Source organism: Arachis stenosperma, chromosome 6 (assembly GCF_014773155.1).
Source record: "Arachis stenosperma cultivar V10309 chromosome 6, arast.V10309.gnm1.PFL2, whole genome shotgun sequence".
In the NCBI taxonomy this organism is placed as follows: domain Eukaryota; kingdom Viridiplantae; phylum Streptophyta; class Magnoliopsida; order Fabales; family Fabaceae; genus Arachis; species Arachis stenosperma.
The window spans coordinates 114241422-114257358 of record NC_080382.1 but is presented as its reverse complement, the minus strand read 5'-3'; the positions used below and the strand labels follow the sequence as shown (position 1 = coordinate 114257358).

At 32.2% G+C, this 15937-nt stretch overlaps 1 protein-coding gene across 1 annotated transcript; it reads right to left on the bottom strand.

Annotated features, from left to right (window-relative positions):
* Positions 1-960: 960 nt before the first annotated feature.
* Positions 961-3584, bottom strand: LOC130932658 (AP-1 complex subunit sigma-1). Its single transcript, XM_057862036.1, has 7 exons — positions 3367-3584; positions 2358-2444; positions 2054-2145; positions 1835-1943; positions 1663-1698; positions 1374-1460; positions 961-1278 (listed from the first exon to the last, which is right to left on the bottom strand). Exons 1-7 carry the CDS (start codon positions 3367-3369, stop codon positions 1207-1209), a joined length of 486 nt encoding a protein of 161 aa, XP_057718019.1. The 5' UTR covers positions 3370-3584; the 3' UTR covers positions 961-1206.
* Between the last annotated feature and the right edge of the window lie 12353 nt (positions 3585-15937).

Below are 15937 nucleotides of genomic sequence, written 5' to 3'. Positions count from 1 at the left end.
TTACAGACAACATCCAAATAAAACCCTACCCCAAATTCCACTACAAACCTTAGGGAAAAACAACATACAAAGCAATAAACTATGATCAACAACCATCAACGCATTCCCTAAAATTTGAAAAAATAAATTTTTAAATTCTTCACTAACCTCGGTGACGGAACAGAAGCTCCTTGTTGCAGCAAAGTACCTCCTCAGACAACTGTTCAATGTTTTCTTGTGATCAAGCAGTCTCCGGAATCCTATTGCTTACTCGTTCCTGATTTTAGTGAGTAACGGAAGAGAGACGTTTTTTCTCTGTGTCAGTCATGGAAGGGTTGAAGACGAAGAGTGAAGAACAACGAGGGAGAGGCCAACGTTTTGTTTTCCATCGCATAGAAACGACGTCGCTCGAAGGGGGATTTTAGCGCCAATCTACAAACGACGCCGTTTCCACCGTGTCCAGCGTGGCAAAATTTGCCAAGTCACTAACGGCGTCAGACCTCCGGTGACGGAAAATAGGGAAATGACTAACGTGGTGCATTTTTTCGAATCTGGGGGACTAATTTGGTGCAATTGGGATCTGGAGGACTAAATCGGTGCAACTCGTCAATCTCAGGGACCAAAGTGGGGCTTAACTCCTGTTCCTCTCTTTCTCTTTTACAAATAAATTACTACATATATTAATAGATATTTATAAATCATTTCTATTATATTTAGATAATTATATCAGTGAATATTAATATTAAAATTATCTATTTACGTTTTTTTATTTTATATCTATTTTATCTTCTTTATTTATTTTACGATACATGCAACCGTTTTCCATAATTAAATTAACGACCCTCGAATTAGTGCCGCGTACATTTTTCAAGATTAAATTTAAAACTACTATACTTGTTCTGTTGTTTCACTTGGGAGTAATTTCAGTTTCACTCAAACAATTCAATTTAACATGGAAGAACGAAAGATAGCACTAACAAATTATGAACAATCAATATAATTTCAATCTCAAAACAATATACAGTAAAAGTCTACTATTCCTCGAACAAAGGGGGTAACTCCCAATAATAGGTAGATCACACTTGCACTAACTTGAAATTGCCACCACAAGACCAGCAACTCGGGTCTAGAAGCTCGAAAGTAAAACAAATTCACCAATAACACGAATATAATCGATACATAGAGATAGACATACGAGCATGAAGAAAGTGTAACATTAGATCTCTCTCATTTGGTGGCTTGTGCAATTATGTTGCTTATTGAACTAGCTTCCTCCTTTGCAGTCTCCACCAATGAATCCTGGAAGCCAATATCATACAAAATTTGCATTAAAATTTGAGAAAGAAACTGCAGATCAAAATTTTTCTAAAGCAGAAACTAAAGACCTTACACACCTGTGCAGCTATCAATCGGGCAACGGTTTTCTTGCTTGACTCTTGAAGTTCGCCGGCAATTAGAAGTTCATCGAGTATATAATAGGCCTTTAAAATATAAAAAACAGAATCAGAAGTGACATTACCTTTCACACAAGAAAAAAAAAGCAGTTAATATAAATAACAATTGATGCTCAATTACTCCTAATTCAGGGTGGCCACCTTGAAGAAATCAATGGAAATAACTAATTATTATTACAATTTATTTGTTTATTAACATAAATCATGACATGGAGTTGTGGGGACAAACCTTGTGGAAGTTGAATATCAAGTCTAGTTCACAGACCTGCATATGGTGATGCAAGCATTACTGAATTAGAAAGATATGAGAAAACGCTATATCTTCCGAAACATAATGGGAATACTTCCACTAGTAAATTAGATAGTAGTATTCAAAAGTTAAAGCTTTGATGAGAACTCACACTGCCAAAATACCGATCAAGAATCTCCACGTAATGATGAATTATTTCAAGAACTTCTAATTCATTGTCATCTTCATCAATACACATGCAAAAATACAGACTAGCATACCTGTAGGAGAATTTGGAACATTTTCAACTAAACATCAAGCCAAGACAGAAGGGTTCATTGGAAAGGAGTAGCAATATGACACAAAGCGTTGAATCGTTTTGTTTGAATACCTTTTGTATACAACTTTATATCCTCTCCATTCTACAAAATTACATAGCTTGGGTGCACGGGTAAGGATCACTCCACTGAGCTCACGGATTACCTTTTTCAAGAATAGATGACATGTAAATTCTAAAATTCATATATCAAGAATAGCTAGTGGGCAAAAAGAGATATTTCAAGGATGAAACAATGATAATAATACATCATGCATGCAAGAATGAACTACACCTATCAATCATCAAAGTAACAAATATAGAAGAAACACAGGAGGTTAGCAAACTATCCTGAACTTAACAAGCCATAGGTTATTACCTTACTTCTTTCCTTCTGAGTGTAAGGTGAATACCATTTCGTCAGTCTGACCTTCCCTTGACGGCTAATGAGCAGCACAAAGTGTATCTACATTTAAGAGCGGAATATGCTCAAATTGGAAATGCATAAAGAATTTTCATGGTATAAAACCGCACACCGGCACAACGCTTTATTATAGAAAGACGGATGGAAAAAAGAACATAGCAATCTGCTTCTATTCAAGTATTAGGGTTCCAAATTTCAAAAGCAGGTTACTATTAAATACAAGTATGACCAGTACACATGTAATCCTAGTAAAAAATAAAATGTGAAAATAACCTTCATAATTGACTGCCTAAACATGAAAAGTCATTGCTGAACCAGAAATTGCTAAGGCTTAATTAATGAGTAAGCTGGACATAAACGAAAAATCATTATCTGATAACCCATCGCAAAGAAAAATAAGACAAGTTTGAGAGTATTAGTACAATCAAATCCAAAATGATGAATTATTCCAGTATAGTTGAAACAAAAATGCACGCAGAAATAACAAAGTTAATTTTTTTAGGGAAGAAAATGCCAATTTGAACAAAGACGACAAGGGCAAGGGAAAACCAGTAGATCAAGGGTTTTCTGGTGACTCCATTTGCTTGATACAAGATTATGAAATTTATCATCTCAATCAAGCTAACTCTAAAAGGAATTCAACACTAAATCCACAATTGATCAAACATTTTTAACATCACATGCCAACTATATAAACAAAAGTTCAAATCAGATCCATAATACGCAAGTAAGGCTATGAAAAAAAAAATTACCAGAACTTTAAAAGTGAATAAATAAATAAAAGATTTTGAGTTCAGGTTGCAGCACCATAGCAAGCGATTCAAATCGCAAACCTAAGTAGTATGTCAGTCATAATTTGCGTTCAGGGCGAAACATTAATTCAGAGATCTGTTTATGGTGACTTGAGCTACAAAACTTTAAGCTCGAGTTGTTTCAGAGAGAAAGAGGAAAAGTCTTCACTCACCATTGGATCGTGGTCAAAGAGATCTCAATTCTGAACGCTGCACAGCAGATCGTAGTAATAAGACTTGGGAAGAAACTGGTTGGAATAAACCGTAACACAGCCGAGAGACGAGACGAGCCGAGACGAGAGAAAGAGCTTGTAACTTAGATTACTGTTTCAATGGTATAGCCCAGCCCACTTCTCGATATTAGAGAGTAGTATTACAAAGAGAACTTATGGGAAATGGGAGTCATAATTTATTATTTATGTATAAATATATATTTAGTTTAATTTATTTTTAATATATATTTTATTGTATATTTTATTTTAATGATTAATTTTTATATATATTTAACATAATTTGTTTATTTTTTAATTATTTTTACTAATTTTTAAATAAAACTTTTTAATTCTTTATATTTTTTTAAAAAAATTAATATTTATATAAATATATATATACACACACATGAAATTTTTACTCCTTTTTTTAGTATTAAGAGAGAGAATTAGAGCTTTTAATTATTACCGTGATACTAAAAATTAACAATCAATCGACAACATTACAAAAATAGAAATAGATATTTAGTATTTATAAAAAAAAATAATTATTTAAATTTAGTAGACTTAATTATTTTATTATAACATATTTAATTATTTTGTTAAAAATAATATACAAAAAAATATAATTATAAATATACATCAATACATAATAACTCATTTAACAGCAATTTCTTGTATTTGTAGATATTTTTTTTATAAAAAAATAAATTTATCAAAAAAAAACTACAAAATTTATGAATTATTAAAAAAATAGAAATATAAACTAAAGAAAAAATAATACTACTTAAACGTAAAAAATAAACAGATATTTTGAAATATTACAAAGTTTAAAAACTGAAAAATAATACGTGAGTAATTCTTTATTTATTTAGTTAAATATGTATATGGTTTAAAAAGTGTTATGAATTTTTGTTTTGGCTTTTATTATTTTTGTTTTATTTTAATTTAAAAGTGTAGATTAACAATTTGACTTTTTATTAAAATAAATAAAAAATTATTTAATTCTCAAAATATGTATGATACAAAAGTTATGCAAAAATAAGCATATGTCATTTTACAAAAGAGTAAATAATTATTTTTTATCATAAAAAATTTAATTACTGATAAATTTATTTATAAAAAAATAAAATTAAGATTATACTCATAAAAAATATACTCCAGTTGACAAATCCATCCGCACCTTAAAAAATTATCTAAAATATTTAAATTATCTCTAGTAATTTAACAAAAAAATTAAATTAAATAAAAGCACAAATTATAATTTTAATTTCAAATTTCTCATATTCCCCACATCCCATGTGGCTTTTGTTTTCATTTCCATTTCAATTTCAAATTAAACTAAATGTGTTCATAAATATCATTTCGTATCGTAAGAAGTTGCGACTTTAATAACAGAGAACAAACAATCAACCACCATAGATAAAACCTCGATTGTGTTGCAGAAGTCAGTGATGGCATTGATATCTTCCGCAAACTCACAGTCAGTAACACGGACGCTAAATGACTCGTAAAAGTTTGTTATCCAGAAATTTTTTTTTTTGGCGTGTTTAGGAATTGAAAAACATACACATCGCGAACGACGTTTTTTACATCAGTGGGCGATCTACTTCTACACTGACAAGAAGAATTCGGAGGCTTGAAGATAACCTAACTTTACATTTGGGTGTTTATCGCTCTCACTAGCGAAAGAACAGTTGTGAGAGCGCTTTTTGAAGATGTCGTGCTTAAAGAATTTTCCGTCCTGAAATTGTTTTTGTATAAAGATGATTAGATGAAATTGGGGTTTGTAAGAATTTGTGAATTAGTTAATTTAAATTGAAGCTAAAACTTGAAATTTTTCTAAAACTGAGTCCATTTGTAGCTGAACAATTTTGTTTTAAGCCGGATTGGAGCTGAATATTTTCTTTTTCTTTGCAACGGTGGTTGCAGGAGGGTGGAGTAGTGAACGGTTGGACATACAGATGTGATAAAGATTAGAATTATAATTGAGAATTTAGATTAGGTGAGATTAGACTAGGTTAAGAGGGGATAATTTAAAATTTTTGAATAATTTTTTAGAATTTGGATAAATTTGTCAATTGAAGTCTATTTTTCATAAGTATAATATTAATTTTAACTTTTTATGGATAAATTTTTTAGCAACTAAATTTTTCATGGTCAAAAATAATTTTCACAAAATAGACCTACAAAATTGATTTGCACTTTGCACTAAAATGGTAATGTTAAGATTTGTCCACGTACTATTTTTCTTTCATGTAAAATGAGTTGGAGTTACCTCGTCAATGGTTGAGAGTGAAAAAGTAGATTATTCGCTCAATCTTATCTCTGCTAAGGCCTGCAAAAAATAGGACAGATTGGCCTAGTCCCATCAAAATAAAATGGTTAACATGTTGGTATGTTCTACTTTATTTTGGATTAGTAACCTAATGGACTAAATTACAACATAATTTATTCTACCAAATTTTTTTTAAATTTTCAATATCAATAAGATTGTCCATCACAATATTTGTTCTCAAATTATTGTAAAGAATTAAAAAGGTTTAACTTAATTTTCAGCTCATAAACAATTTTAAAACATACATCAAGACCAAATCTTTTTAACATGGTAGACAAAATGGATAAAATAGCATGTACAAACTTATTCTCTACAAAGATATAAAATTTAGTGCAGGATTCATTTATAATAATACATACGGATTCATTTATATCATTCCAACAAACATCAGATACCTGATTTAAATTTATAGAAAAAACCTAAAGAGAGACCATAGCCTTCCCAAATATTAAATTTTTTTATAAATTATATAAAATTTTAATTTATCTCCCAAAAATATTTAGTTTAATCTCTTTTATATTACAAAATTATTTTTGCCTTTTTCTCAAATTTAGTCTGGCTTCACGTCCTATTCAAATTGATGAGCTATCCCCAACATCTTAATATTTTACTTTTAGCTCTATGGAGATCATACTTGCAATTCCAATATCATATGGACGTAGTGGGATATGTCTAAAACAAGTTCAGTAATTTTGTACAAACTCAGTAATTTTGTACATACTAGATATATCATTTTTTGTGAACCATTAGATTTTATAAATATAAAACAAATTAGTGCATACGTATACAAATATATTTTAATATATAATATTTTAAAATTACAAGTATAATTTTTTGTTTTAAAATAATTTTCCTTAGAATATCTTTTAGTTATTATTTTATGACAAATATATATGAGATGAATTAGAGGTGATTAGGAAACTTTTCTGTTGTTCTTTTCTCTTATCCGTTCTGGTTTTCTATGTTTTTTAATTTATAATTTTTTTTTAGTTAGAAATAGTTTGGTAATAAAAATTAAAATTTTGGAAAAAAGAATGATTTTAAAATTAAGTTAAATTTTACGAACGATATTGTATGCAAAAAAAGGTTGAAAATGAAAAAAAATTTCGACCTATATCTAAGAGACCAAAATTATACTTGACCATAATTATTAGTATTAATATTTCTGTTATTAAAAGGTCCTTGGTTAACTAATATTATTATTATTATTATTATTGTTGTTGTTGTTGTTGTTGTTGTTGTTGTTGTTGTTGTTGTTGTTAAAAAATACTTACGGTTAGTGCATTATTAAGATTAATATTTAAAAAGTATTATTTTAACTAAGTATATTATAATTGTTTTTTTTAATTAAAATTTACGGTAGAGAAATCTTTTTCTTCTTATTACTATGTGAAATGGGCATTCACTATTAGGGCAATTTACACAAATAAAATAAATGGAAGGAAGTGTTACGCAAATACAACAATTTAGAAAATTAGACGCAAATGCAATAGACTTAATTATATGTAATCCGTGACACTCTAATGTGGTTTTTGATTATACGTAATTCGCTAGACCCTATCGCGGATTACATTCAAACGCTGCAAATACATAAACCGCTACATCCTGTAGCGGTTTATGAAGAGATACGCTATGAGGGTAATCCGCTAGATCCTGTAGCGGATTATGAAGGACGTGGCAGGTTGGAAAATGCCTATATATATACCCAGCAAGTTAAGTAGAGTGTCATTTTCATTCCAAAGTTTAGAATGGAGAGTGAGGAGAGCTTTTTAGTGTTAGTGCATTTCTCTGGAAAAATAAAAAAAGAGTAAAAGTCACGGTGTGAAGTTTACCGATAGAGAACCACTGAGTATTTTTATCAGGTCATGTAATACTCTGTTAGATCTGAAAACCAGTATATTGCAGAAGTTAGGAGTGTGCGGCACAAAGTGGGTGAAGAAGCTGTTCTACAATATTCTTATTGCGGTTGTGTCAACCGGTGTGAAATATGAAACATTTGTGATACAATTTGATGAAGATATGCTAGTGTTATTTCATTGTCACCGGAATTTTCTGGAAGTGAGGATATACGAGTTGTTTGCGAAGTTGGAGCATGGCATGGATAGTTCTGTGGTATTGGCACCGAATCCTCAGTCGACGACGATGGGGAATGCTTATACCTCGATGCCTGTCGTTGCACCTGGTTCTTTGCTGCCTAAGCGTCCAGCTAGTGCAGTTGGGGTAGTTACGTCAGCCCGTCCGATGCCAGATGTTGGTCACGAGGGGGAACCAGATTGGATTGAAAATGCAATGTTAGAGGATGATTCAGATGAAGAGCCTGCTGACATTGGTGGGGACAGTGATGATGATATTCTGACAAATCCGGCGACATGTCAGATGCCGTCAATTTTCGGCATACATCAGCATCCTGAACACTATTCTACCCTGAACTTGGAAGCCGTCGGCCTAGTGGCGGAGTCAGATCCAACCTTCAGGGGTCAAGGATTGCATGAGGGAAATGGTGCAGTTGAATTTCAAGTTGGTCAATCTTTCCAAAGTAAGGAGGAAGTTGTTCTTAGTGTAAAGGATTACAGCATTCCCTGTGGTGTTGAGTACAAAGTGATGGAGTAGGACCATCTTAAGTATCATGGGAGGTGCAAGGAGTTCAGTAAGGGTTTCACGTGGATGACTCGCATCAGCCTTCGGTCGCGAAAGAGTACGTGGGAGGTTCGACAGTACAACAGACCACACACCTGCTTGCCTACATCGATATCAAGTGACCACTGACAGCTTGATTATCATGTCATATGTGCGAAGATCTTTCGTCTGGTTCAAGCTGATGCGGCGATGTCGATAAAGGTGTTGCAAGAAGCTACTGAAGCAACGTACGGGTTAAGCCAAGTTATAGGAAGGCTTAATTGGCAAAACAGAAGGCAGTAGCATAGATCTACGGGAATTGGGAAGAGTCATATGCCAAACTACCCCGTTAGATCCTTGGTGTGCAGTCTACCATGGATGGCACTATTGCCTTGTTGAAGACTTCTCCAGTTCGAGTCAGTGATCAGGTTGACGATTCCACCGTTTACTTTCATCGTCTTTTTTGGACATTTCCTTCCTATATTGAAGCCTTCTGACATTGCATGCCACTAGTCAATATAGACGGCACTCATCTGTATGGCAAGTATGGGGGACATTACTCCTAGCTATCACCCAAGATGGAAACTCCAACATCTTGCCAATTGCTTTCAGCCTCGTGGAAGGAGAAAATGCCGAATCGTGGTCTTTCTTCCTGACCAACCTGCGCCAACATGTCACTCCGTAACAGGGATACTGGTCATCTCAGATAGGTACAATGGCATCAAGGCTGCGCTTGAGACACCTGGCAGTGGGTGGTTACCCCCTCATGCGTATCGAGCATTTTGTATTCGACATGTTGCAGCTAACTTCTCACTCAATTTCAAGGGCACAGATGCAAAGCGTTTACTTGTGAACGCTGCTTATGCAAAGATTGAGGCAGAATTTCACTATTGGTTTGATATAATGCGGACTGAGAATCCGGCGATGTGTGATTGGGCGAACAGAATAGAGTACGATAAGTGGACTCAACACCAGGATGGTGGCAGACGATTTGGTCACATAACGACCAATATATCTGAGTGTGTTAATTCTGTATTGAAGGGTACAAGGAATCTTCCAATTACCGCCCTAGTGAAGTCTACATACGGTCGGCTTGCAGAGTTGTTTATGATTCGTGGTCAGACGGCAGAGGCTCAGTTGGCCAGTGGTGCCAAGTATTGCCAGTCTTTCATGAAGGCAATGGACCGCAACTTCAGAGACTCGAGGTGCTTCACTGTCACTCTATTCGATAGACACCAGTTCAAGTATACCGTTGTGGAGATGACACCGACCGGAAACTTTTCGCTTGGGTGTTACCGAGTGTTACTTACGGATCGTACCTGCGACTGTGGATAACTCTCCATTATCCATGTTACCATCTACAATTTAAATTTTAACTTCAGGACAACAAACGTCACAAAATTAAATCAAATTGTAAATCTTAAATTTCTATTAGTAAATCCTACACCTCCAAAAATTCAAGTTTCAAATTTCCAACTTTAGATAATTATTGCAAAAACTAACAACAAGCCATAAATCCTACATTTTAAATTTCAATCTTAATTTCTAAATATCTAACTTCAAATTCTCTACATTTAAATTTTAATTTTAATTTTTAAAACCTAAACTAAACTAAGGTTCTATTTTCCTAATTAATAAATAACTTTCTTAAGATTAAATAAAATATACCGATATTATCCAATTGAAAGAGAATAAAGAGACTTACCTCTTAATTGATGGTTCTGGCTACGTGAGCAATGCTGTTGAGCCGGTACAAGTGCCTTTCATCTTCCATGGTTCCACTTAATGGAACTGCTCCAAGAAACTCACCCTAAACCCAACATTTTTCCTCTAACTTCTCTCTACTTTCTCTCTCTAAGTCACTATCAACACTCATGAAATGAAATTCGCTATACCCTCACGCGGTTTTTATAGTGAGACACTCCCTTCATAATCCGCTACAGGGTCTCGCAGAATACAATTTGGGCCTATCTCTTCATAAACCGCTACGGATTTGGATCCTCTAAAGTTTGAATTTCACTTTAGAGAGTAAAGTGTGATTTTTTACCTTTAAATAGTTTCTCTTTCATATTTATTCTTCCTCCCACCTATAAAATCAATGATGAGATATCACACTTTACTCTTTAAAGTGAAATTAAAACTTTAGAAGATCCAAATCCAACCGCTATAGGATGTAACAGTTGATGTGTTTACAGCATTTGAATGTAATCCGCGACAGAGTCTAGTGGATTACGTGTAATCAGAAACCGCGTTAGAATATCGTGGATTACATATAATTAAGTTTGTTGCATTTGTGTCTGATTTTCTGAATTATTGTATTTACATAATACTTTTTTTTCATTTATTTTATTTGGATAAATTGCCCTCACTATTATTTAAAGTATGAATATATTTTTTGTACATTGTAAAATTGTTATTCACGCTTTTGGAAAGAAAAAAATTATTTTGTATAAATAGTTGCTATGTCAAAAATGTCTTTAGTGAAAGAGTGATCCACAATTTATTTTAACTTTTAAGCATCTCATACCAAATATTATACCAAAATAACTCAATATTAACGTAAATCATGTTTCACTATTCAATATTAAAAAACTTTAGCCACACGTGAATGTATTTTTAATTTTTTTACTGAGGTCGTCAACTATTTATTTGTAGCTAGATAATTAGTTTTACTTTTCTGCATTATACTTTGTAGTAATAACTAAAATATCGATTTCATGTAAAGTAAAAAAATTTATATAAGTAAAAATAAAAACTATGTATAATTATATAAAATGTTAACTATAATTATATAATTTTCATGTCACTCCATAGATTTTGCTTCTTATAGAAATAAATTTTTATTTTTATTTAAAAAAATGAAAATAATGTTGTTTATTTTTATTTTTATTTTTTACGAGTATAAATAAATAAATTAAAAAACGTTTGTTTAAAAGTGCAAAAAAATTAATAATAAAATCAACATTTTCATGTATTATGTATAATATTTTAAATAAAATGCATGTTAACAATATTTAGATAAAAAATTGTATTATATAATAATACATTTTTATCAAAATTAAATATTACAGTATTTTTTATTTTTTTAACGAATAATCTAATTATTTTTAAGTAATATAAAATAATTTAATTATTTTATATTTTGTAATTAAAAATAATACTGCATAATAATTAATCTTAATAAATAAAAAATATTTTTGCCTGCATTTATATTCTTTATATTTATTATTTATTTTAAAATAAAAAATTACACTTGCTCTTTTCAAAATATTATATATTAAAATCTTTGTTTTAAAATTAATTATTATGCAATATTTTAAAAACAATAAGTGTAATCTTTGCTTTAAAATTAATAAATATAAAGCATATAAATATGTATAAATATTTTTTAAAATTAATTATTATGCAATATTATATTTAATTACAAAATATAAATTAATTAAATTATTTATATTTATTGAAAATAATCTACAATAGTTAATTTTGTAAAAATATATTATTTTATAATACGATTTTTTACTCAATTATTTGTAAATATGTATTTAGTTTAAAATATTATATATAATACATGAAAATATTGATTTTTTTTATTTTTTCATACTTTTAAACAAATGTTTTTGAATTTCTTTAAACAAATGTTTTCGTATTTAATTTAAAATATTATATATAATATAAAAATACTTGAGTTTGATGAAGGTATTTATACAGTTTGCATACAAGTTGGGTATATTAAGTTGGACAAATTGTCAAGATGGATCTAGACTCTTAAACTTTGTAAATTGAGTCTTATTCATTTTGGGTATGGAACTAAATTGTGGGTCAGGATATGAACAATGACCTTTTTGAGGCCGAGTTCATTTAAGTCGGGCTTGAGCATTTAGCAACTCAGTTATACTCTAATACTTATGTTGTCGTTTACAAGTCAATTTTCTTGACTTGATTTGATGGTACAGATCGGCCGACTCAATGTGATTTTGAATTGATGTGACATTTCATATTTCATAACTGTTCGCATGTCTTTTTAATTTTCTTGGTAACTGTGCATAGCATTTAAAGGAGGGTTGAATTACCAATTTGCCCTTATTCACATCTATAAAAGTTTGGCTCTTCTTCTTCTTTTCCTTTTTTCATTTCTTCTTCGCGCAAATTTTCTTTCACTCTTAATATTCATCTTAATTTCTAAAGATTGTTTTCTCTTCAAAGTTCCTCCTTTTCTTCTTGCGTACAAAAATTTCTCACTTTTCTTGGTGTTCGTTTTCTCTCCGAAGCTTCTTTTTGCAAATTCTTGGGGATTGCTATTTTTAGAACCGTGTTTGTGGTGTGTACAATTCTATTATCTACTCTTCCTTATTAAGGTTACGCTTCTTTCTTCTTTTTCTTCTACGTTATTGTGTGCTTGTTGCTTGTGATGGTGTTGCATGTTGGTATGTTGTGCTTTAAAGAATCTATTTCTGGAGAATTTAGATTTCGGATGTTGCTCTTTAACTTTAGAATGTTGTTTCTTGAGAGTTATTTGTTTTCCTATTGTAATTTTTAAGCAAATAATATTCTTGCTAGTGTTTTAGGCTTACTTTGTCCCTTAGTGGTGTCGTTATCGCCTTTGATGATGTTGCCACTTGAGATTTTGTGAACCAATGCCAAATTTTGGCCTTTATTTTTATTGGGAATGACAAGAGTTATTTGGATATCTTTTGTTGTAGACAATCTAACTTGTTATATTTATCCATTGTTCGATTTGTAATATTTTATGACTCGTCCAAATTATGTCTTCTAATATTCTTTTCGAACTAATTGGGTAGACAGTACATTGTTAGCACTTGTATCTGTAATGGATAGGAAAATGCTAGAGAATCTTCTACTTAAGCACCGTATCAATAAAAAACAAGAGGATGAAAAGAAATATGTGTTAATATCTCCTGACCTTCAATAGAGGATCTACTATGCTCGATTTAACAAGTCGGAACCCCACTTTCTTTTCATGTATGAGTGTCTTTTCCTTAGATTAGGTGTGAAGATGCCTTTTTTTAACATTGAACAAGACATTTTATTGGTCTCTCGAGTTTCTCCTACACAGCTTCACTCGAATTCTTGGGATTTTATGAAGATCTATCCGTTAGTAAGTCGAATATTAGATCTCCCATTATCCCTTAGAATTTTCTCTTACTTGTTTCAAATGACCAAACCCTTTAGCTCTAAAAAGTAACAATGGACATCTTTCCGGGCTATTTAAGGTAAGAAAGTTTTCTCGATCATTGAAGAGTCTTTTCATGATTTCAAAAGCTATTACTACAAAATCCAACCCGTCGAGGGTACCCATCTTTTTTATATAAATGAAAATTTTGAATACATGTTTTATCTGTATAGGGAAAAAAATTTTATCGTGACTTTGTTTCAAGAGTGTTGGGGACGAGTTCTTAACTCAACATAAAAAAATTTTTGATAGCCAAACAAAGTTATGCGCAGACTGAGTTAGGTAGATAGCTTTGTATACTATTCTTTGCTTTTACTAAGTCTTGTTTGCTTTGTTATTGTAGAAAAAATGGTCAATAGCTTGAACGTCTACAAGAAGCTCAAGTAGACTAAGAAAAATGAAGTTGCTCGCCAGGCCAAGCTACTAGAGGCCGAGAAGTTGGGAGGTAGCTTGCTTTTTCCCTCAAGTCTAGTCCAACCTCTTCCCAGGCGAGCAAGTCTACTCAACCCCCTCCTCTTTCTCAAGACATCTCTCAGTCGAGCAAGTTGGCACAACCCTCCCTTTTTCATAAGATACCTATCTGTCCGGGTGATCCCACTAGTTCCTCTTTTTGTGAACCTTCAAAGGATTCTGGTACCTCCCGTAAATGCAAGACTTCTTCTAACAAATACAGGAGTGTCTACGACCAAGGGTTCGACACTATTAGCTTCAGTGATTCTGCCGTGCAAAGGAATCTGAAGGTGTTTGATAAGGGGTGCATTCATACTGCAGGAGTTTATATAACTCTCCTAAGAAAACTTTGCCAAACTTCTCAGAATAATACTCAAAAGGAGGTGTTCGATCGTTGAAAGAGGGTGGCTGACCTTGAGAAGGCTAAGGCCAAGTTGGAGGTTGAAAAGATCGACCTTGAAAAGGCCAAAACCAAATGGGAGGCTGAAAGGACTACAATTAAGTCAGATGCTGCCAAGCATCGGGATATGGTATAATAGTCCAACGAGAAATGCAACAAGGCAGATGCCTTACAGAAGAAGGCGGAGAAGAGCTATGTCCAATTTTTTTAGGAGAAGCTTGATTTGGAGGAACAGCTCGAGAAGCTCAGAAAAGATCATAAAGACTTGGAGCATGCTGCTGTAAAGGGCCTGGATGATACTGTGGCAAATCTGAAGTTCCAATTCTAAGTTATTGCTCCCGATGTGGATATCTCCACCATTGATCTAGATAAGGTCGTGCTGGATGGTGAAATAGTTCTCATTCTAGAAGATGATGAGGATGTCACCGTTTCTGAGAACCTCAAGACTTATTCTATTGCTCCTATTGAAGAGGCACCTCAAACCTCTTTGAATAGGTCCCCTCAGACTTAGCTTTTTTACTTCTTTGTTTTTGTAAAGTTGATGGCTCGAGTTGTGGGTATTTTTTTAATATAATTTTTTATGATCTAGGTTACTGTTTTCCCCTTTTAGGCTTTTCATCTTACTTTACTTTAACTATGTTTTTTATATTTCCTTATTATTTTTACGACTTGCATTATTTTTATAATAAGTTTTATAACCTAAGCTATTTTCGCAATTCACTTTAGTACTACCTCCATAATTCGTTCTGTTCGAGTTGTTTTGAAGGCAAATATCAATCCACTTGTATAACCATCATACACCAACTTGGACTTCGTCGCTTCATCATGTCGATCATTAGAGGTCGGTCGTGATTTTCGCATTTTATCGAGCGAGCATGAATTGGTGTAAGTAAATTGAGAAATAACTTGTAGAAAAGAACATATCATTAATAGATATGGATTACAAAATGCCTTTGCTAGCTATTATTAAGAGTTTTATAATTTAAATTCTAGCCTTTGTTATGATGCGTCGTTAAAACTCCTTTACAAAAATTCATTGGAAAAAAACTATGAAGTCGGGAATAAGAGTACCCCCAAGGAGCAAGGTTTGCTTTTTAGTTATAATATCTCTTCATGTTACAAGTATTCCATGACCTGGGTAACTTTTCACCCTTCAAGTCGAAAACTCTGTAGTAACATTTTTTCAAGACTTGAATGATCTTATAAGGTCTCTTTCAATTTGTTGGTAACTTTTCTTTGCCCGACATCTATAACTCGATATTATTTCTTATTAGAATAAGGTCATTCATAGCGAAGGTTCTTCGTATGACTTTTTTTATTGTACCTCGTAGCCATTCTTTATTTCAATGCTTCTTCTCGTATCTGAGCGTGTTCTCAGACTTTTGGTAGGAGGTCGACCTCTTCCTTTTGTGCTTGAGTGTTGCCAACTTCATTGTAGAATCTCACCCTTGGACTCTTTTCATTTATTTCAATGGGAATCATAGCTTCTATGTCATATACAAGTCGGAACAGAGATTCTCCAGTTGTTAATTGGAAAATT